This window comes from Orycteropus afer, unplaced genomic scaffold (assembly GCF_000298275.1).
Source record: "Orycteropus afer afer isolate SDZICR_OR568_19922 unplaced genomic scaffold, OryAfe1.0 scaffold00023, whole genome shotgun sequence".
Classification (NCBI taxonomy): Eukaryota; Metazoa; Chordata; class Mammalia; order Tubulidentata; family Orycteropodidae; genus Orycteropus; species Orycteropus afer.
The window spans coordinates 18,505,569-18,521,769 of NW_006921610.1; the positions used below are offsets into that span (position 1 = coordinate 18,505,569).

Sequence of the window (16,201 nt, forward strand, 5' to 3'; positions counted from 1 at the left end):
CCAACCTTCCTTCCGAGGAGTGGCTGGTGGGTTTGAACCGCCAGCCTTCTGGTTAGCAGTCAAGTGCTTTAGCCACTATGCTACCAGAGCTCCCTTTTGAGATATAATCATGTTTATTCTGATCATTTGAGAGTTAGACCAGCTAATGTATCTAATCAAATATTGATGCAAGTCATCTAGATTTAGCTCTCTGGCAAATCCTTCTTGATGTTTTTTTCTTTAACAGAACTATAAAACTTATTTATATTGTTTCTCTCAAAAGGCTTACTCTCATAGTCTGTATCTATGGATACGTATTAGCACATTTTACCTAAGCTGTAGTGTTAAGGTATTGAAGAGATTTTACCATGACAAGAAAATAAAGTGATTCACCACCAAAAGAATGAAGTAGGAAATAAAGCTTTGTTATTTACAACATCCTTATAATCACCTCTTGTTTATCTAAACTAATGAATGCAAGACAAGCATGGACTATGTGTAAGAAAACTTATAAGCCATAAGTTGCTTGGTTGTAAGACAAATGAAACTTACTGGCAACATTTTCCCTTCCATAATGCCACCACAAATTGGAAAATCCTAACAGGAGGTGGTTAGTCATATTTAGAAAAGTTTAAGTGGTATATGCCACTGATATAAGTGGCTTATGCATCTATGTACATTATGCTTGTCTGTTGTTGTTTTTAGTTGTCCTACTGTCAGTTCTGACTTGTGACAACCTCATGTTTCACACAGTAAGACTGTTCCATAGGATTTTCTTGGCTGCAATCACATTGGAAGCACATCGCCAGAATGTCTGCTGTGCTGCTGGGGGGTTCAGACTGCCGACCTCTAGGTTAGCAGCACGGGGCAAACCATTTGTGCCACCTGAACCAAAAAAAACACTGCTGTGGAGTCAAATACAACCCATAGTGACCCTACAAGAGAGAGGAGAAGTGTCTCATAGTTTCCAAGGGTATAAATCTTTGCAGAAGCAGACTGCCACATCTTTCTCATGCAGAACAGTAGGTCTGGATCTTTGACCTCTTTGTTAGCAGTCAAGTGCTTAATTACTGTGCCACCAAGTCTCCTTGAATTGTCTAAGTACCTAATTATGCTCACATTTATGTAACATTAATCATACATACTTTCTTTAATATTTACTGCCATACATACTTCATACATATGTGATTATTATCTTTGTTTTTAGGTTAAAGTAATGCCTCATAAAGATCACAGGAAGAACTGAAAAAGGTTGGTTTAACCCATCTTTAAAAATTTCTGTAGCTCTGGTAGCGTAGTGCCTAAGGCACCTGACTGCTAAGCAGAAGGCTGGCAGTTCAAACCCACCAGCTGCTCCTCGGAAGGAAGGTTGGAAGGTTGGGCAATCTACTTCTGTAGTGATACCACCTCGGAAACCCAAGGAGGGGTCATTATGAGTCATGTCCGACTTGATGGCACATAACAACAACAACAAAAATGTCTGTTGTCCAAGAACTATGTCCATGTCAACTTTTAACAAATCCTTTTATTAATTTTAACTAGTTTGGTGATTAGGTTGTTGAATTCACAATGCATTATGAGGCTAAACTACTTACTCACCTACTCCAGTTCAGATCTAGTTCTCTCGATCATCTAATTGTCATAGAGTGTAGGATTATAACCTCTACATTTGGCTATTTATGGCAGAATAACAAAAGGAGTAACTGGAAAACAAGGTATGTTCTTTGACTTACAGTTCCTTACTTTAAAACAAAATTTATTTGTATGTCTGGTGTGTGTATAGCCATATTCCAAGCACTTTTTGTTTCAGACCTTTTATTTCTGAGTCATCGTGTTTGGGTTTTCCTTCCTTCCTTTCCTCCCTTCACCCCTCTCCCCCTGCTTTTTTCCCTCCCTTTTTTGTTTCTTTTGTTCTTTATTTGTTGTTTGGTTAACAAACAAACAAAACCCTCCCTATCATAAAAAATGGATACTTAATAGAACAAAACTACATTCAAAAAATAAATTATTCCAGGAGATGTTAATAGTGCTGGTTTTATTTTGTTTTTCATTTCTAATAGATCCAAATTTGCTGGATACCTGTATTAGAATCTATATAATGCAGCTCAAACTGAAAATCAGTTGTAGGTTTAATTCTCAGGAAGAGTGTAGATAGGAAATATCACTTACCTATGTTTCTGAAAAGGAGCTCTGGTGGTACAATGATTAAGCACTTGGTTGCTAACCCACCAGTTCCTCCAGGAGAGAAATACGTGGCAGTCAGTTTCCTTAAATATTAAACCAAAAAACCCACTGCCATAGAGTCATTTCCGACTGACAGAAATCCCCACTGGGTTTCTGAGGAGGTAAATCCTCCTCTCTCTTTTAGGGTCACTATGGGTTGCATTTGACTCCACAGCAGTGGTTTTTTTGGTTTAGGTGGCACAAATGGTTTGCCCTGTGCTGCTAACCTAGAGGTCGGCAGTCTGAACCTCCCCAGCAGCACAGCAGAAGTTCTGGCGATGTGCTTCCAAAGTGATTACAGCCAAGAAAATCCTATGGAGCAGTCTTACTGTGTGAAACATGAGGTTGTCACGAGTCAGAACTGACAGTAGGACAACTAAAAACAACAGACAAGGATAATGTACGTAGATGCATAAACCACTGATATAAGTGGTTTATGCATCTACGTACATTATGCCAATCTTCTCATTAGCAGTCAAAATGCCTTAGACACTATGCCACCAGAGCTTCTCTACTTGAAGATTACAGCTTTAGAAACACAATGTAGCAATTTTACTCTGTCCTGTAGAGGGCTGGTGGTTCAAACCCACCAGCCACTCCTCGAAGGAAGATTGGGTAATCTACTTCCGTAGAGATACTGCCTTGAAAACCCAAGTAGGGATCGCTGTGAGTATGAGTTGAAACCAACTCGACCGCAGTGAGGTTTTTTGGGTTTTTTTTAATAGAATTATTAGTTACTTTGGAGACATAAAGTAAAATTAATCTCACTTAAAAATAGGAAAGGAAGAACATCCATAATCTAAAATTAAAAATTGCCAAGGAGATTTTGGCAACACAGAATACAAAATATTAAGTTTTCTTATTTCCTCCCTTTTTAGGATCTTTATTTGGCTCTTTATATTCAGTGAAATATGACTGAAATTAATAATCACAGATTTTTTTTCCAATGATGAAATTTTGCAATATGAAAAGATCCAAGTTTTATAGATATTCAGATTCCTCCATCTCACAAAGTTACTGGTAAATATAATTTGTTACTGGAAGGCAGAAGTGTCAATGAATGTAAATAATTTATTATAATGTGTGACTCTTGATTTGTGTATATATGAAATTTCTTTATCAAATCAATTTAAGTATTCTAGGTTTGAACTCCAAACAGATATAAAATAAATTGCAATATTCAGTAACTATAGTGTTTAAAATTAATCAACATAACAACATATATTTTGCGCTTAGATAGAATTAGTCACCAGGGGAAACAACAAAATAAACCAAAAATTCAACAAGGAAGAGGAGTCAGTCTTTCTTAATGATTTCAGACATCGAGTTCATACATATGAAAGCATTGCAACAAGGTAGTCTTATTTTTATTACCCAAGAGAGTTCAGATTTAGAGGGAACGGGAATAAATAGAATAGATGTAATATTCTTACCTGAAAGACATTCTTTCTGCTTGATTTTTCTTTGGCCCATTCAATATGTGCACCGCACAAATCCACACTTTCTGGTTTGTGTCCAGTTTTCTATAAACAAAAATGAAATAAGAATAAAAAGTACAAAACTAGAGATGCATATCAGAGAAAATGAGAGCTTATTGAGTTAGCAACTAAATATATTTATGGTATAAAAATCTGTCATATTTTCCAAATAACTCTGCAGGAATTTCCATTTTTAACTGTCTGTAATAAGACTATTTTCAAAGTTATTTCACTAACTGGAGACAATATGAAAAATTAATATTTAAATGATGTTTCTTTACTAACCCTGAAGCTCTGGTGGTGTAGTGCCTAAGGCATTTGACTGCTAACCAGAAGGCTGACAGTTCAAACCCACCAGCCATTCCTCGGAAGGATGATTGGGCAATCTACTTCTGTAGAGATATCACCTTGGAAACCCAAGGAGGGGTTGCTATGAGTCAGACTGGACTCCACGGCAGTGAATTTTGTTCTTTTTCAGTTGAAGAAATAAACATTTTAAAATCTATTCAATAATATGAAATATTGGTATACGGTGGTTAATGTAAAATAAAAGCATTTTAAGCCATATATTTAAAAGTCTAAAAGTAAAAGAAAAAAATTAATAAATCATAATATAGTGGAAAAAATCTTACAGAGTTTTAGTTTTTTGACTCTAGGAAAGTTATTTAGAATCTCGCTACATCATCTAGAAAATAGAGCAGGTGGATTAATTAATCTCAAAATCCTCTTGCAAGTTTATGTTTCGTATATAAACAAATCCAATAAATAGTTATTAAGTGCCTTTTATAGGTTTATTTTTCAAATAAGGCTGTACACATACATGTATGTATAATCTTATTGAATAAATTCAATTTAGACCAAATAGATTATAGTGTGTTCTTCCTTTTACACAATTACAACATGGGAATTATTTGAAAGTTGTTCTTATTTCAATAATTCATAATAATCAATTTATGGGATTCTCATCTACACTCGCTTGTTCACGTTTCATTTGTTTCAAGTGAGTAATATTTGAACCCAGGTACAACTGTGGTTAAAGTGCTTGTCTGCTAATTTAAAGGTTGGCAGTTCAAATGTACCAGATGGGAGAATAATGTGGTAGTCTAATTCTGTAAAGATTTACAGCCTTGGAAACCAGAGATCACACTTACATAATTTTAAATCCTCATAACTGCAAATATTAAATGATAGCTTATTAGTTTTGGAAATGTCTTTATTATTTTTCAAGAAGATTACATCATCTTTCAAAGAGTCTTTCAAATTATTTTCATATAGTCTGAGCCACTTTAGGTTTCTCTGTAGATAAATTCCTTCAGTACTCTTCTTAAACTATATTCTGTAAAATGCTTTAAGATTTTATTATAGAAAACTTATAATATGTTTGGACAATAGTTTTTTTTAACAATATGGACTTTAGGTTCAAGCATGAAATTCTTAAAGAATGGTACAAATGTCAAAATAAATGATCTGTCCACAGGTGTTGCTTCATAGTCACTATGCCTAATTCTATCCACTTAAAAAAAAATAGACTTTTTTTCAGAAAAAATCAGAAATCTGGAGTTTTTATAGTAAATAGTGAATTTTAATTTTTGTCATTTATTTGTTTATTTATTAATATTGTACGAGCCAAACAGATCATGCCTGCAGTATAAATTAGGCTGGGAGGACAGCAGCTACCTCAAAGAGCATACCCTTCCTTTGCCATTTATCAGTAAGCTCAAGGGAAACTAATCAAGATGAGCCATTGTCCTTAAAGATATTTTGATCCAAGAAAAAGTGTTATTGGTTCCTCTATATGCTACACCCAAGTGATCACTATTGTGGAAGAACTCAATGAGTGATTATGATGTCAAGTGATCTGTGATGTTGAAAAACCAAAAACAACCTGTTTCTTCTGTTGTAAGTAAATTGTGGGATACTCAGATCCTGTAAAAATAATCCTTAGGTAAACATAACAAGAGATTATTTCCTCATCTATTGTGGTTTGGGGAAAAGTTAGAATTACTTTATGAAAGAAACAATTTTTATGTGCCAAGTACTTTCTCTAAATACTTTGGAACTATTAAGTCATTTAATGCTCGCAACAGTCATATGAGGTAAGAAGTATTATTAGCACCATGTTACAGGTAAGAAAATAAGTCAGACTGATTAGGTAAACCTTCCCAAGATAACACAGCTGGAAAAGGAAGAGCAAGGATTTAAATACAAGAATCAGACCTCAGAGTTTTGCATTAAACCACTATGAAGTCCTTGGAAATAGAATGTACACTATGATCATACTCATGTTCAAACATGTGGAAATTTGGGGAATTTGGCTTTCCCATTAGGCTCCAGTCTAGGCATACTGATTTTGTTTCTGTCCTCTGTTAAACCTGATCTTGCCTTTGGATCTTTACACAAACTGTGTCATGGAAGACCTCTCGATTGCATGACTGGCTCTTTCTTATCAGTCAGGTCTCAGTTGAATGTTACCTTCTCAGAGAATTTCTTTGATCATCTATATAAAGGAGCTGTGCTCCAGTACTACCAGTTACTGTCTGTGCCATTACCTGTTTTAATTTCATCACAGCCTGCCTTCTAACTTAAATCAATGTATGCATTTTTATATGCTGACAGTCTGCTTTTCTTGAATTAAGAATTTCCCTAGAATTAAGCTTCCTGAACTGGGGACCTTGTTTGCTTTTTCCACCACTATGTTTCCCAATGCATGGAGCACCCACTGGCATGTAGCTAAAACCAAATCCACTGCCACTGAGTCGATTTTGACTTATAGTGACCCTCATCGGGTTTCTGAGGCAGTAAATCTTTACAGAAGTAGATTGCCCTGTCTTCCTCCCTTGGAGTGGCTGGTGGGTTTGAACCACCAACCTTCTGGTTAGCAGTCAAATGCCTTAGGCACTGTGGCACCAGATTTCCTTGGCAGATTGTTGTTACTCAATGAATAATTGCTGAATTAATAAATGAAGAAAAAGATTACTCAAATGAAACTAAGTTTTGTACTTTAGAAGTAATGTTTGCATGTCTTAAAACTTCCTTTAATGTTAGAATATTACTCCTATAACAATTAAGGTTTCTATTTTGGTTGTGATTTGGAAAAATGATAAACAGTTTAGTGGATTAATTCAGAGGACTGAATACAGGATTTCACTGAATGTTATTGCTTACTTACTATGTACTAATGTGCTAGCCATTGTGTTAGGCAATGAGATCCCAGAGATAAGGAAGATGCAAACTCTCTTTTAAGAATCCTATATTAACCTTAGATTATCTAGAAACTCTATATAATACAGAACTAAAGGTGTCATAGTGGTTAAATCATACAACTGCTAACCAAAAACATCAGTGGTTTGATTCTACCAGAGGCTCTGGAGGAGAAAGATGAGGCAGTCTGCTTCTGTAAATATTTACAACCTTGGAAAAATTTTATGGGGCAGTTCTATTCTGCCCTAATGGGTCACTGTGAGTTGGAATTGACTCAATGGCAGTGAGTTTGTTTTTGGTTTGAGAGAAGGTCTTTAAGTTAGAAAGCAATCTAATCTTTCACAATATTCTCACTATCTAGCTACGTCAATCTCAATTATTTTTACCTGTGTCATATTCTACATCCCATGTCTCTTTCTCTATGTCCTCAAGAACTTTGGCACCTGGCTGGTGTTTATCTGGGTCTGACCTCTCAGTCCTTTCATGATGCTCATTCCATGAGCTTACTGTCATTAACCCACCCTGCCCCATCTCTTGCACTCCTCATGATCTCACTGTTGCCCTCCTCTCTCCACTTTAGCGAGTCTCATTCTTCTGCTCAACTCACAAATCTCACTTTCTGCACGTAACTGGTAAGTTTTCATTATTCTCACCTTATTGTTTATATTTTTTAAATTGTTGGGCACTCTACCTTTGTGCATCCCCTCAATCTCTCAAGCCCTACTTTTAACATGACACCTCTCTTCCAAAGTTTTATCTCAGTCTGCTCTATCAAATGGCTTACTCCTACTTCACAGAGAACATAGAGCCCTTGTGCTGGAAATTTCTCATTTCTTCCTACCTCCATATTTACTTTAAAAACCAAACGAAACTCACTGCTATTGAGTTGATTAGACTCATAGTGACTTCTCATTGGGTTTCCAAGGTGATATCTCTATGGAAGTAGATTGCCCAACCTTCTTTCCAAGGAGTGGCTCGTGAGTTTGAACCGCCAGACTTCTGGTTAACAGTCAAATGCCTTAGGCATTAAGCCACCAACAAACAGACACATACATTTATTAACAATGTCCTATATGCTCTCACCATCTGTTGTTGTTATGGGCCGTCAAGTTGGACCTAGCTCATAGCGACCCCTCCTTGGGTTGCCGAGGGAGTATCACTACGGAAGTAGATTGCCCAACCTTCCTTCTGGGAGTGGCTGGTGGGTTTGAACCGCCAGCCTTCTGGTTAGCAGTCAAGTGCCTTAGGCATTATGCACCATCTAGCTACATCAACCTCCATTTTCATCCATGTCATATCCTACATCCCATGTCTCTTTCTCATGTCCATGAAGACATTGGCTCCTGGCTTGGGTTTATCTGGGTCTGAACTTTGTCATCAGTCTCAGTTCTTTCATTATACTCATTCCTGTGAGCTCACTGTCAAAAACTTTGTGCCATTTCTTGCACTCTTCATGATCTCACTGAAATTTTCAAGGATTTTGTTTTACTTGGATCCACAACCAATGCCCAAGGAAGCAGCAGTCAAGAGGCAGTGTTTCATTCTGTTATACATAGTGTCACTGTGGGTAGGAACCGACTCAGTGGCACATACCAATAACAACATTTGCTTCGCATTCCTAAAGCTTTACACTGTTTGTCATTTAATCCTTACAACAACCTTGTTGAGTTATTACCATTGCTGTCAGTTTACATCTGAAGGAACTGAAGCAGGGAGCTGTTAAATGCTTTACATAAAGTCACACACTTAGTAAGTGCATTAAGATTTGGATTCACTTTTATCTGACTCCAAATCTCAAGTTCTTGACCACAATGCATTACACTTCCTCTCCTCCATACCCATCCTTTCCTTCCTATTTTTGTTGTTGTAGGTAGTTGCTGTAAAATCTGCTCTAACTCACGGAGACCTTATGTAAAACAGAACAAAATATTGCCTAGTCCTAAGCAATCTTCATGATTTTTGGTATGTTTGAATCCATTGTCCATTACACATCTGTCAGTTTGTCATACTCTGGTGGCTTGCATGTTACTATGACACTGGAAACAATACCAAAGGTATTTCAAGTTTTAAGCAGGGTCACTCATGGCGCACAGAGTTCAGTGGAGCTTCTTGACTAAGATAGACTAGGAAGAAAAGCCTGGTGATCTACTTCTGAAAATTAACCAAAGATAACCCTTTGAATCACTACAAAGTAGTGTCCTCGTTGAAGTCCCAAGAATTAGAATTCATATTATTTATTTCCTCCACCTTGTAAGAATCACCATTTATCACTTTCTCTTTGGGTTCTTAGAATTCTGGACCTGGGTCTATGATTCTGGTTCATTGGTCTTATGAACTCCTGTGCCTGGGCTCAACAATGCCTTTGATCATCAAAATTAATTACCTTCTCAGGACTATACAATGCACAAACAACTCATAAAGCATGTCCTGCTTTGTTTCAGAGAAAGAGGTATTTCTCTTGCTCAAGCCTTTTTGCTCTCTAGTTCTTAGTTCCATCCAATCTTGTTCCTCTTTCCTGAGTTGTCCTTTCTCTCCTATTTTTTTTCAATCCCTTCATAAATATTTTATGCTTTATCCTATAGCCATGCTCAAATCACTTCTGCTTAAAAAGAAATAGAAAAAAAAAATTCAGCCCTGCAACTTCACTTTTCCTCTATCTTACCTTTTTTTTTTTTTTTCCCATTTTTGTCAGGATTCTTGGAAGAGCTTTCTATAGTCATATTCTATGGTATTGTGTGTCCCAGTCTCTTCTCGATCTACTGCAATCTGATTTTCACCTCTTTCACTTATTGAAAGCATCCTAATTATTATTAAGGTAAAGAAATCTGACGCCTTGTCAACATCCTGCTTAAACTTTCTGTACCATTAGATTCTGCTGACCCTTCTCGTTAAAGCTCTCTTGATCCTCAGGTAAGGAGCTGTATTCTCTTCAAATTCTTTCATCTTTAGTACTCTTTGTTCTCTCACTGACTTTTCTTTCCCTTTTTACTTCCTAAAAGTTGGTAATAAATGGTTTACTGTCCTAAGCCTTCATTACATCTCACACTCTGCCTATGGTTTTGCTCCAACTCTTGATCTGATCCATCACTTATAACACATTGTCCTCTGAGTGTGCTTTTCTGGCTCCCATAACTGTATTTTCTAATTTCCATTAAGATGAGCACAGAAATGTCAGTGAAATTATTGTTTATTCCCCTTGCATAATTGTTTCCTTTTATTTATGTCTTGTTTTGGTTACTTGCCCTATTATCAACTCTACCCCTAAAGATTTTAACCCATTCCCTTTCCTTCCCCACTCAAAACCAAAAGGTACAAATCTTAATTTGACAACTAGCTCTCCCTTCTCCATCCTGTGACCATAAACTCTTTGGGGCAATTATTGTCTAATTGTATTTTTTTTCCCCATAGCTATTTCCTCTGAGGCCATGTTAAATTTTTTCAACTAGTTTTCCACATTTTCCCTTTTTCTCTAAAATGAAAAATTCACAATATTTCCTCTGAAAACTTAGTATCTATAGAATAATGTTTGAATTTCTTCATATGGAATTAAAACACCCCACAACCATCCCTTCCAGTTCCATTCACTTGCCCATTCTTCACACAACAGCTATAATACATTAATGTCAGTTTCTTAAATGTCACATACTTTCACAACTCTATACATCCAGGATAAAGGAGGAAGGCACGCTATTCACTAGCAATACATTTATACCTTCCTTGTCTGCCATGTGTTCTAATTCTGCCTAACTTTTGTGACACAGCTCCAAAAGAATCTCTGTGAAGCTTTTATAGTTAATCACTCCTTCTGGACCTTTCTCCTTTTTGCAACATAATTTGTTACAACTCTTTTGTTACCAACACCTTGTGACTTCCTTTTTAGTGTGTTTCTTCCCCTCAGCTATACAATCAACTCCTCCAATAAGCCGGCATTTGTTTTATGTTCCTTTATTTTACCAGAATCAAGTAACATGGGATAAAATAAGCATTCAACAGCAATTTGTGAATTATTGAATGGATTATGAACCAGAAAGGGAATTACAAATAGAAATATCAAAATTCTTTTCAATGCCTTAATAAATAAAAATAAATAATACATCTCATAAGAATAGATTACAAATTGAGAACTGCATTAGATAGTAAAAGCATGTTTCCATTTAGAATGAACTTTATTAAGAACTGATCTTATAGTGCAATCAAAACAAATGATAGAGATTTGGGGTAAGTTCAGAACTATCACGGAAAAATAATAGTTATTTGAAGATAAAGCAAATGTATCAGCTCTCTCTCTATATATATACATATATATTTATATGTATGAATGTATATTTGATTTAAGATGAGAAAATTAAAATAAGTAGATGGAGGATGTGGTAGTTATGTTTGTGTGTCAACTTGGTTGGGCCTGGTTGAGTGGCTGGGCAGCTGGTGGTAGTTATTCCGAATGATGAGACTGGCAATCAACTCCATGGTGGGCTCTACCACAAGCAACTAAGTAGCTGCTTTAGGGATGTGGTCTGCTTCCTATGTATAAGCAGCAGCTTTGGGAATGGTTTCTAGCTTATGGCATGCTTGGACCCTGCATGTAGCCATGTCGTTGTACAGCAATGCTCTGCTGATCTTGGGACTTTCAATGGACTTGAATTAATGGCCAGCTGTGTGGTATGGTAATATCAGGACAGTGCCTTGTTACTTGTTAACCTTAGGGTCTGTCAGCCTCAGCAGCCAGCAGCTGAGTGAAGAAAAGCCTCCAGCTTCAGTGGGCCAGGAGCAGGAGGCAGAGCTGAAGCCAAGGTTGAGGGGCTTTCACCCAGCCCCTAGAGCCTGACACTTAGAACTTGTACTTAAAGCCTCGAAATTGTAAGAATAAACTCCTGTTTGTTAAAGCCATCCCATTTGTGGTATATCTCTGTCAGAATGGCACAGAGGTAACTAGAACAGAGGGCTATTATAAAAATGGTCTTAATCAGTAGGTCATTTTCACTTAAGTTAAAGTAAATGGCCTAGGCAACAACTTCAAGGATTAAAGATTATTAGAAGAGAAATTTTTCAGTGTTTAAGAGTTGTTAAACATTGGCTGAGTTGTTCAGAAAGTTGTAGAATTTCTTTGGAAGACAATCAAGATTTTATTTGAGAAGGCTGAAATTAAGAAATCCTTTAATAGAAAATATATTTCTGATTCTATAGCTATAAAACACAGGAAAAAGTCTGCTAATTAGCTGCATGATGCCAATGGATCATATTGTACATCCTTATAAAAATATACTTTTTGAAAATTGAGTAAAAATGGATTTACATACAAGAATGTACATATCTTAGCTCTTCTGGGAATAAACTTAAAATAAAAACGACTGGTATTTTTAATATTTGAATAGAATTATTTAAAAGTTACTGCTTCTAGACAATAAAACATAAAAGTCTCTTTGTAGAGCAAAGTAAAGTCATTAAAAATTGATCCTAGGTCTTGTCCATTTCTGATTTTTATTATTCTTTTATTCTATCATTATTATTTTCCAATAACAGCTGACAGGATATCTCTCTATAGTATTTTTTCTCTGACTTAGATTAAACCGTTGAGATTAAGTTTCCCATTTTCCTTTATGGGATATTTGGGGTCCATAGTCTTTTAAAGTTCATTAAGAAAATATCGAAGACCAGATGCTCTTTTGCTTGATGGTATTTTCAGTGATGAAGATTGGGCATGTGTGTAGGCAACAAATCATTGAAACATTCATGTCCATACCCTTATTACTAGCTTTTTTTTTTTTTTTTTTTAACTTTCTTTGAAAAAAAGAAAAACAAGGTCAGATTTTATGAACTGGATTATTAGCTACCATTTTTTATTTTGGATTAATTGCTATTCCAGAATGTAGATTCAGGATTGTTCTCATCATTTTGCAACATGAAACATAAAATCTGTTTAGGGGAATTAAGTTTTATCAGCTAACTGGTTTTGATTCTGGAAAATTGTTCACAGAGGAGGATAAAACTCACTTATAAATTCTCATTTGAGCAAAATGATTTAGGAAAGAGTACTGAATGGATACCTGATCTTATTAATGTCTAAAGTATGGCCCCTGTCAACATAGAAGAGAATACTTTGATTGTTAAGATGTGGGTTTTATGTATATGAATATAAATGGTGTTAATAAAAACTGAAATTCTTCTTACAGTGAAATTTCTCAGTATGTTACATGATCTGCAGTCAAACTAGATTTTCAAAAAAGTAAAAACTTTGTTAGTGTTTTGAGCACAATATTTTGTTTTGTTTTGTTTTTATTTTTTTCAGGAGAAAATATTATCACAAAAACCTATTACATTTATTTCTGATTCAAAGTCTTGCTGTAAAAAATAGAATAGCTTCTATTTAGTGTACTTTTGCTGTGTGAGGATATTGTTTTCATTTATACTGTCTAAAATCTAATTTAACACTGCAAGGCTCAGACACATTTTTGATGCCTCAGGTGTCACCTTCAAGACCCTCCTTGAACTGTCCCTCTCCATCAGTTATCTGTATGGCCTCATCCCCTGAGGATAGCCAGTCACATTCTTGGAATGTTAGATCTTCCATCCAGGTTACCAGAGTATGTATAGGCTGTTGTCACCTCTCACCACTTCCAGATTTGGATGAAAAGCCACTTCCCTGCTATGGCATCTGGCTTTCTGAGTAGCTACTCAAGGAGGTATGTAAAGTCCATATAATACAGACAAGTTGATGCTGTGAACAGTGAATTTTAACCAAAGTGAAGCATGAGATAGGAACAGACATAGCAGATAAATTCCCTCTTCCCTCCATCCATTCTATGGACTACTTTAGTATTCCTCCAGACAGTTGCTTTACAGCTACTTACTGAGTTGAGTGGCTCATGTACCAAGCAAATTGCTCTGCCTCAGAGGATCACTGTAGAATGGGAGTTATCATGGCAACACATCACCTTCCCATCATTTCCTGCCTCACTTTGTTTTCACTTTGCTCATTGTCCTGGATTTATACCTCCAAACTAAAGCATGAACATTTAATTCAGGATTTGTTTTCTAAGAATTTGGGGTGAGACAATTGGTATTACTATATCTTGGCAGAGATGTCTAGATCTCCACCAAAATACGGGCTCTCTCTTTGAAAATCTAATGTTGTCACTGGGAAACAGCCCACTAGTCGGATTCCATTTTTTTGTCAACCCCACCTTAGCATCAACATGTGGCCACATTGCCCATTCTCACAACTGGCATATGAGCAAAAATGATATGAAAAACTCCTAGGCTTACTGTTTTAAAGAACATGCAGACTTTCTCCATATTCTCTTTCCCTTTCCCTCAGGGGGATGGCAGAGCCAAAACAAGGGAGACTCAGTGTGTAGCAGAAAGCTGACCAAAAATATTTGTTTCAAACAGTGGTTTAAATGAGAAAGGAAGTTCAACTGGAATTTTGTTTTTTATTTGGACAGCCAATAGTGTTTCCCTACCTGATGAACTTCCCTATTATTATTAAAATGATTAAAACCAAAAAAACAAACACACTGCAGTGGAGTAGGATCCGACTCATAGTGACCCCTCCTTGGGTTTCCAAGGCAGTGTCACTATGGAACCCAACCTTTCTTCTGAGGAATGGTTGGTGGGTTTGAACCACCAGCCTTCTGGTTAGCAGTCAATTGCCTTAGGCACTACGCCACCTGTGAAGATACACCTTGGAAACCCAAGGAGGGGTAGCTATGAGTCAGGATCTACTTGATGGCAGTGAGGTGTAAAATGATTAAAGTAGAGAAATTTTAAGTACACTGAAACAAGTCAGATATTTATTAAGTGACAATCTGGATATTTGAATCCAATTATGCCTGGTTCCAAAATTGTTCTCTCAACTACTAGTCTATTGCTTCATGTAATAATAACAACAACAATTAAAAAAATATAATTAAGATTAATTTTACATTGGTTATGTGTCAGATACTTTATATGAATTATACCACATAATGTCACAAGGACTGTATGAGGTATATACTGGTTTTAACCCCATATTGCACGTGAGATAACCCATGATTATAAGAGCAAATAAAATGTGAACCTCAGTATCCTAACTCAGGTGTTCTTACTTGAAAACCTGTATTTTTGCTTATTCTGGTATATTGCTTCCAACAGCATTTCAATTTAGTAGTAATTTTTAGAGAGAGAGTAAATATATATCCTTTAAATTTAAAAAATTCACTGGGGTAAAAGTCATTTTATCTTGAATGAAATGCAAGCTCCAAATCCAATGCATTCCATTGATGAAGATGATAAACCTCAGAATCAAGCTTCATAATTAAAATAGCTTTCTTCTGAGAGAGCCTGAGGTGAGGTTTATTGAGGGACAGTAAGCTATTACCCATTTATAAAGCATCATATCAATTTCATAGATTTTTGTGGTTATTAAAAATTATGTAAGATACAGAATTTATTATGGTTAATGGCCAGATCTTGAGAAAATTATAACCAGAGAACATGGCTTCATTTATATTAATATTGATCACTTGATTTCATTACAAAGTTTATGTTAATAAAACTCTAAAATTCAATTTCTTTTTTTTTCTTTCTTTCCATATCCACTCTTCATCCTCCAGATTTTAGATTGTTATTTTTTCTAATTATGCAGTGTAGTAAATTACTTTGTATGGCTTTTCTACCCATAAGTCATTGTAAACTCAGTGGTGGAATGAGCAACTGAGGAGCTCCTGATTGCTGAAGCTATCCACCTGGGTTATTTCTGTTGGGCGTGGCACAATACAGTGTTTTGGGAGGTTCCCACTCTCTCTCACATGCTTAGGGTTCTGATGCTGTGCTTGGCTAGTTTGACCACCCTTCCAGGCTCAAAAGGAGGCCTCCTGGAGGTAGAACTCTCTCTGACTGCTGGTTGAGGAAGATGTGCTGCTGAAAGAGACACACGCTCCGGAAAGAGACATTTGCTGCTGGGAAAGAGATGCAAGAGACACGCATTGCTGAGTGAGACACCGAGGGACCAGCACTGCTGGGAAAGCGACTGTGAGAGACTGTTGGCTGAGGGACAGTGGGCTGGGAGAGAGACTGAGCGTTCTTCCTGAACTTGAGTTGTAGCCTGGTGCTTCCCTAATAAACCCCGTAATCCGTGAGTTCTGTGTGGCCACTGCAGTGAATTATCGAACCCAGAGGAGAGGTGGTGGGTGCTTTGGGAGGAACGGTTGGTGAAAGGGCTGGAGGGAGGCAGCATGGCTGGCCTTGTAGGAATAGGCCTTGGGTTACTGCTGGTAATCCTGTCTTCCTCTTGTAGGGTTAGAGGAGGTCAGAAGATGTGGCCTCCTTGCCGTTTTTGCAAA

At 36.6% G+C, this 16,201-nt stretch overlaps 1 protein-coding gene across 1 annotated transcript in view; it reads right to left on the reverse strand.

The window, feature by feature from the left end:
* Nucleotides 1-16,201, reverse strand: part of ARHGAP15 (Rho GTPase activating protein 15) — an 898,999-nt gene that overhangs the window by 730,090 nt on the left and 152,708 nt on the right. Inside the window, exon 5 of the mRNA XM_007934953.2 lies at nucleotides 3,636-3,725. Coding sequence (XP_007933144.1) covers nucleotides 3,636-3,725 — 90 coding nt within the window. The remainder of the gene's footprint in view (nucleotides 1-3,635; nucleotides 3,726-16,201) is intronic.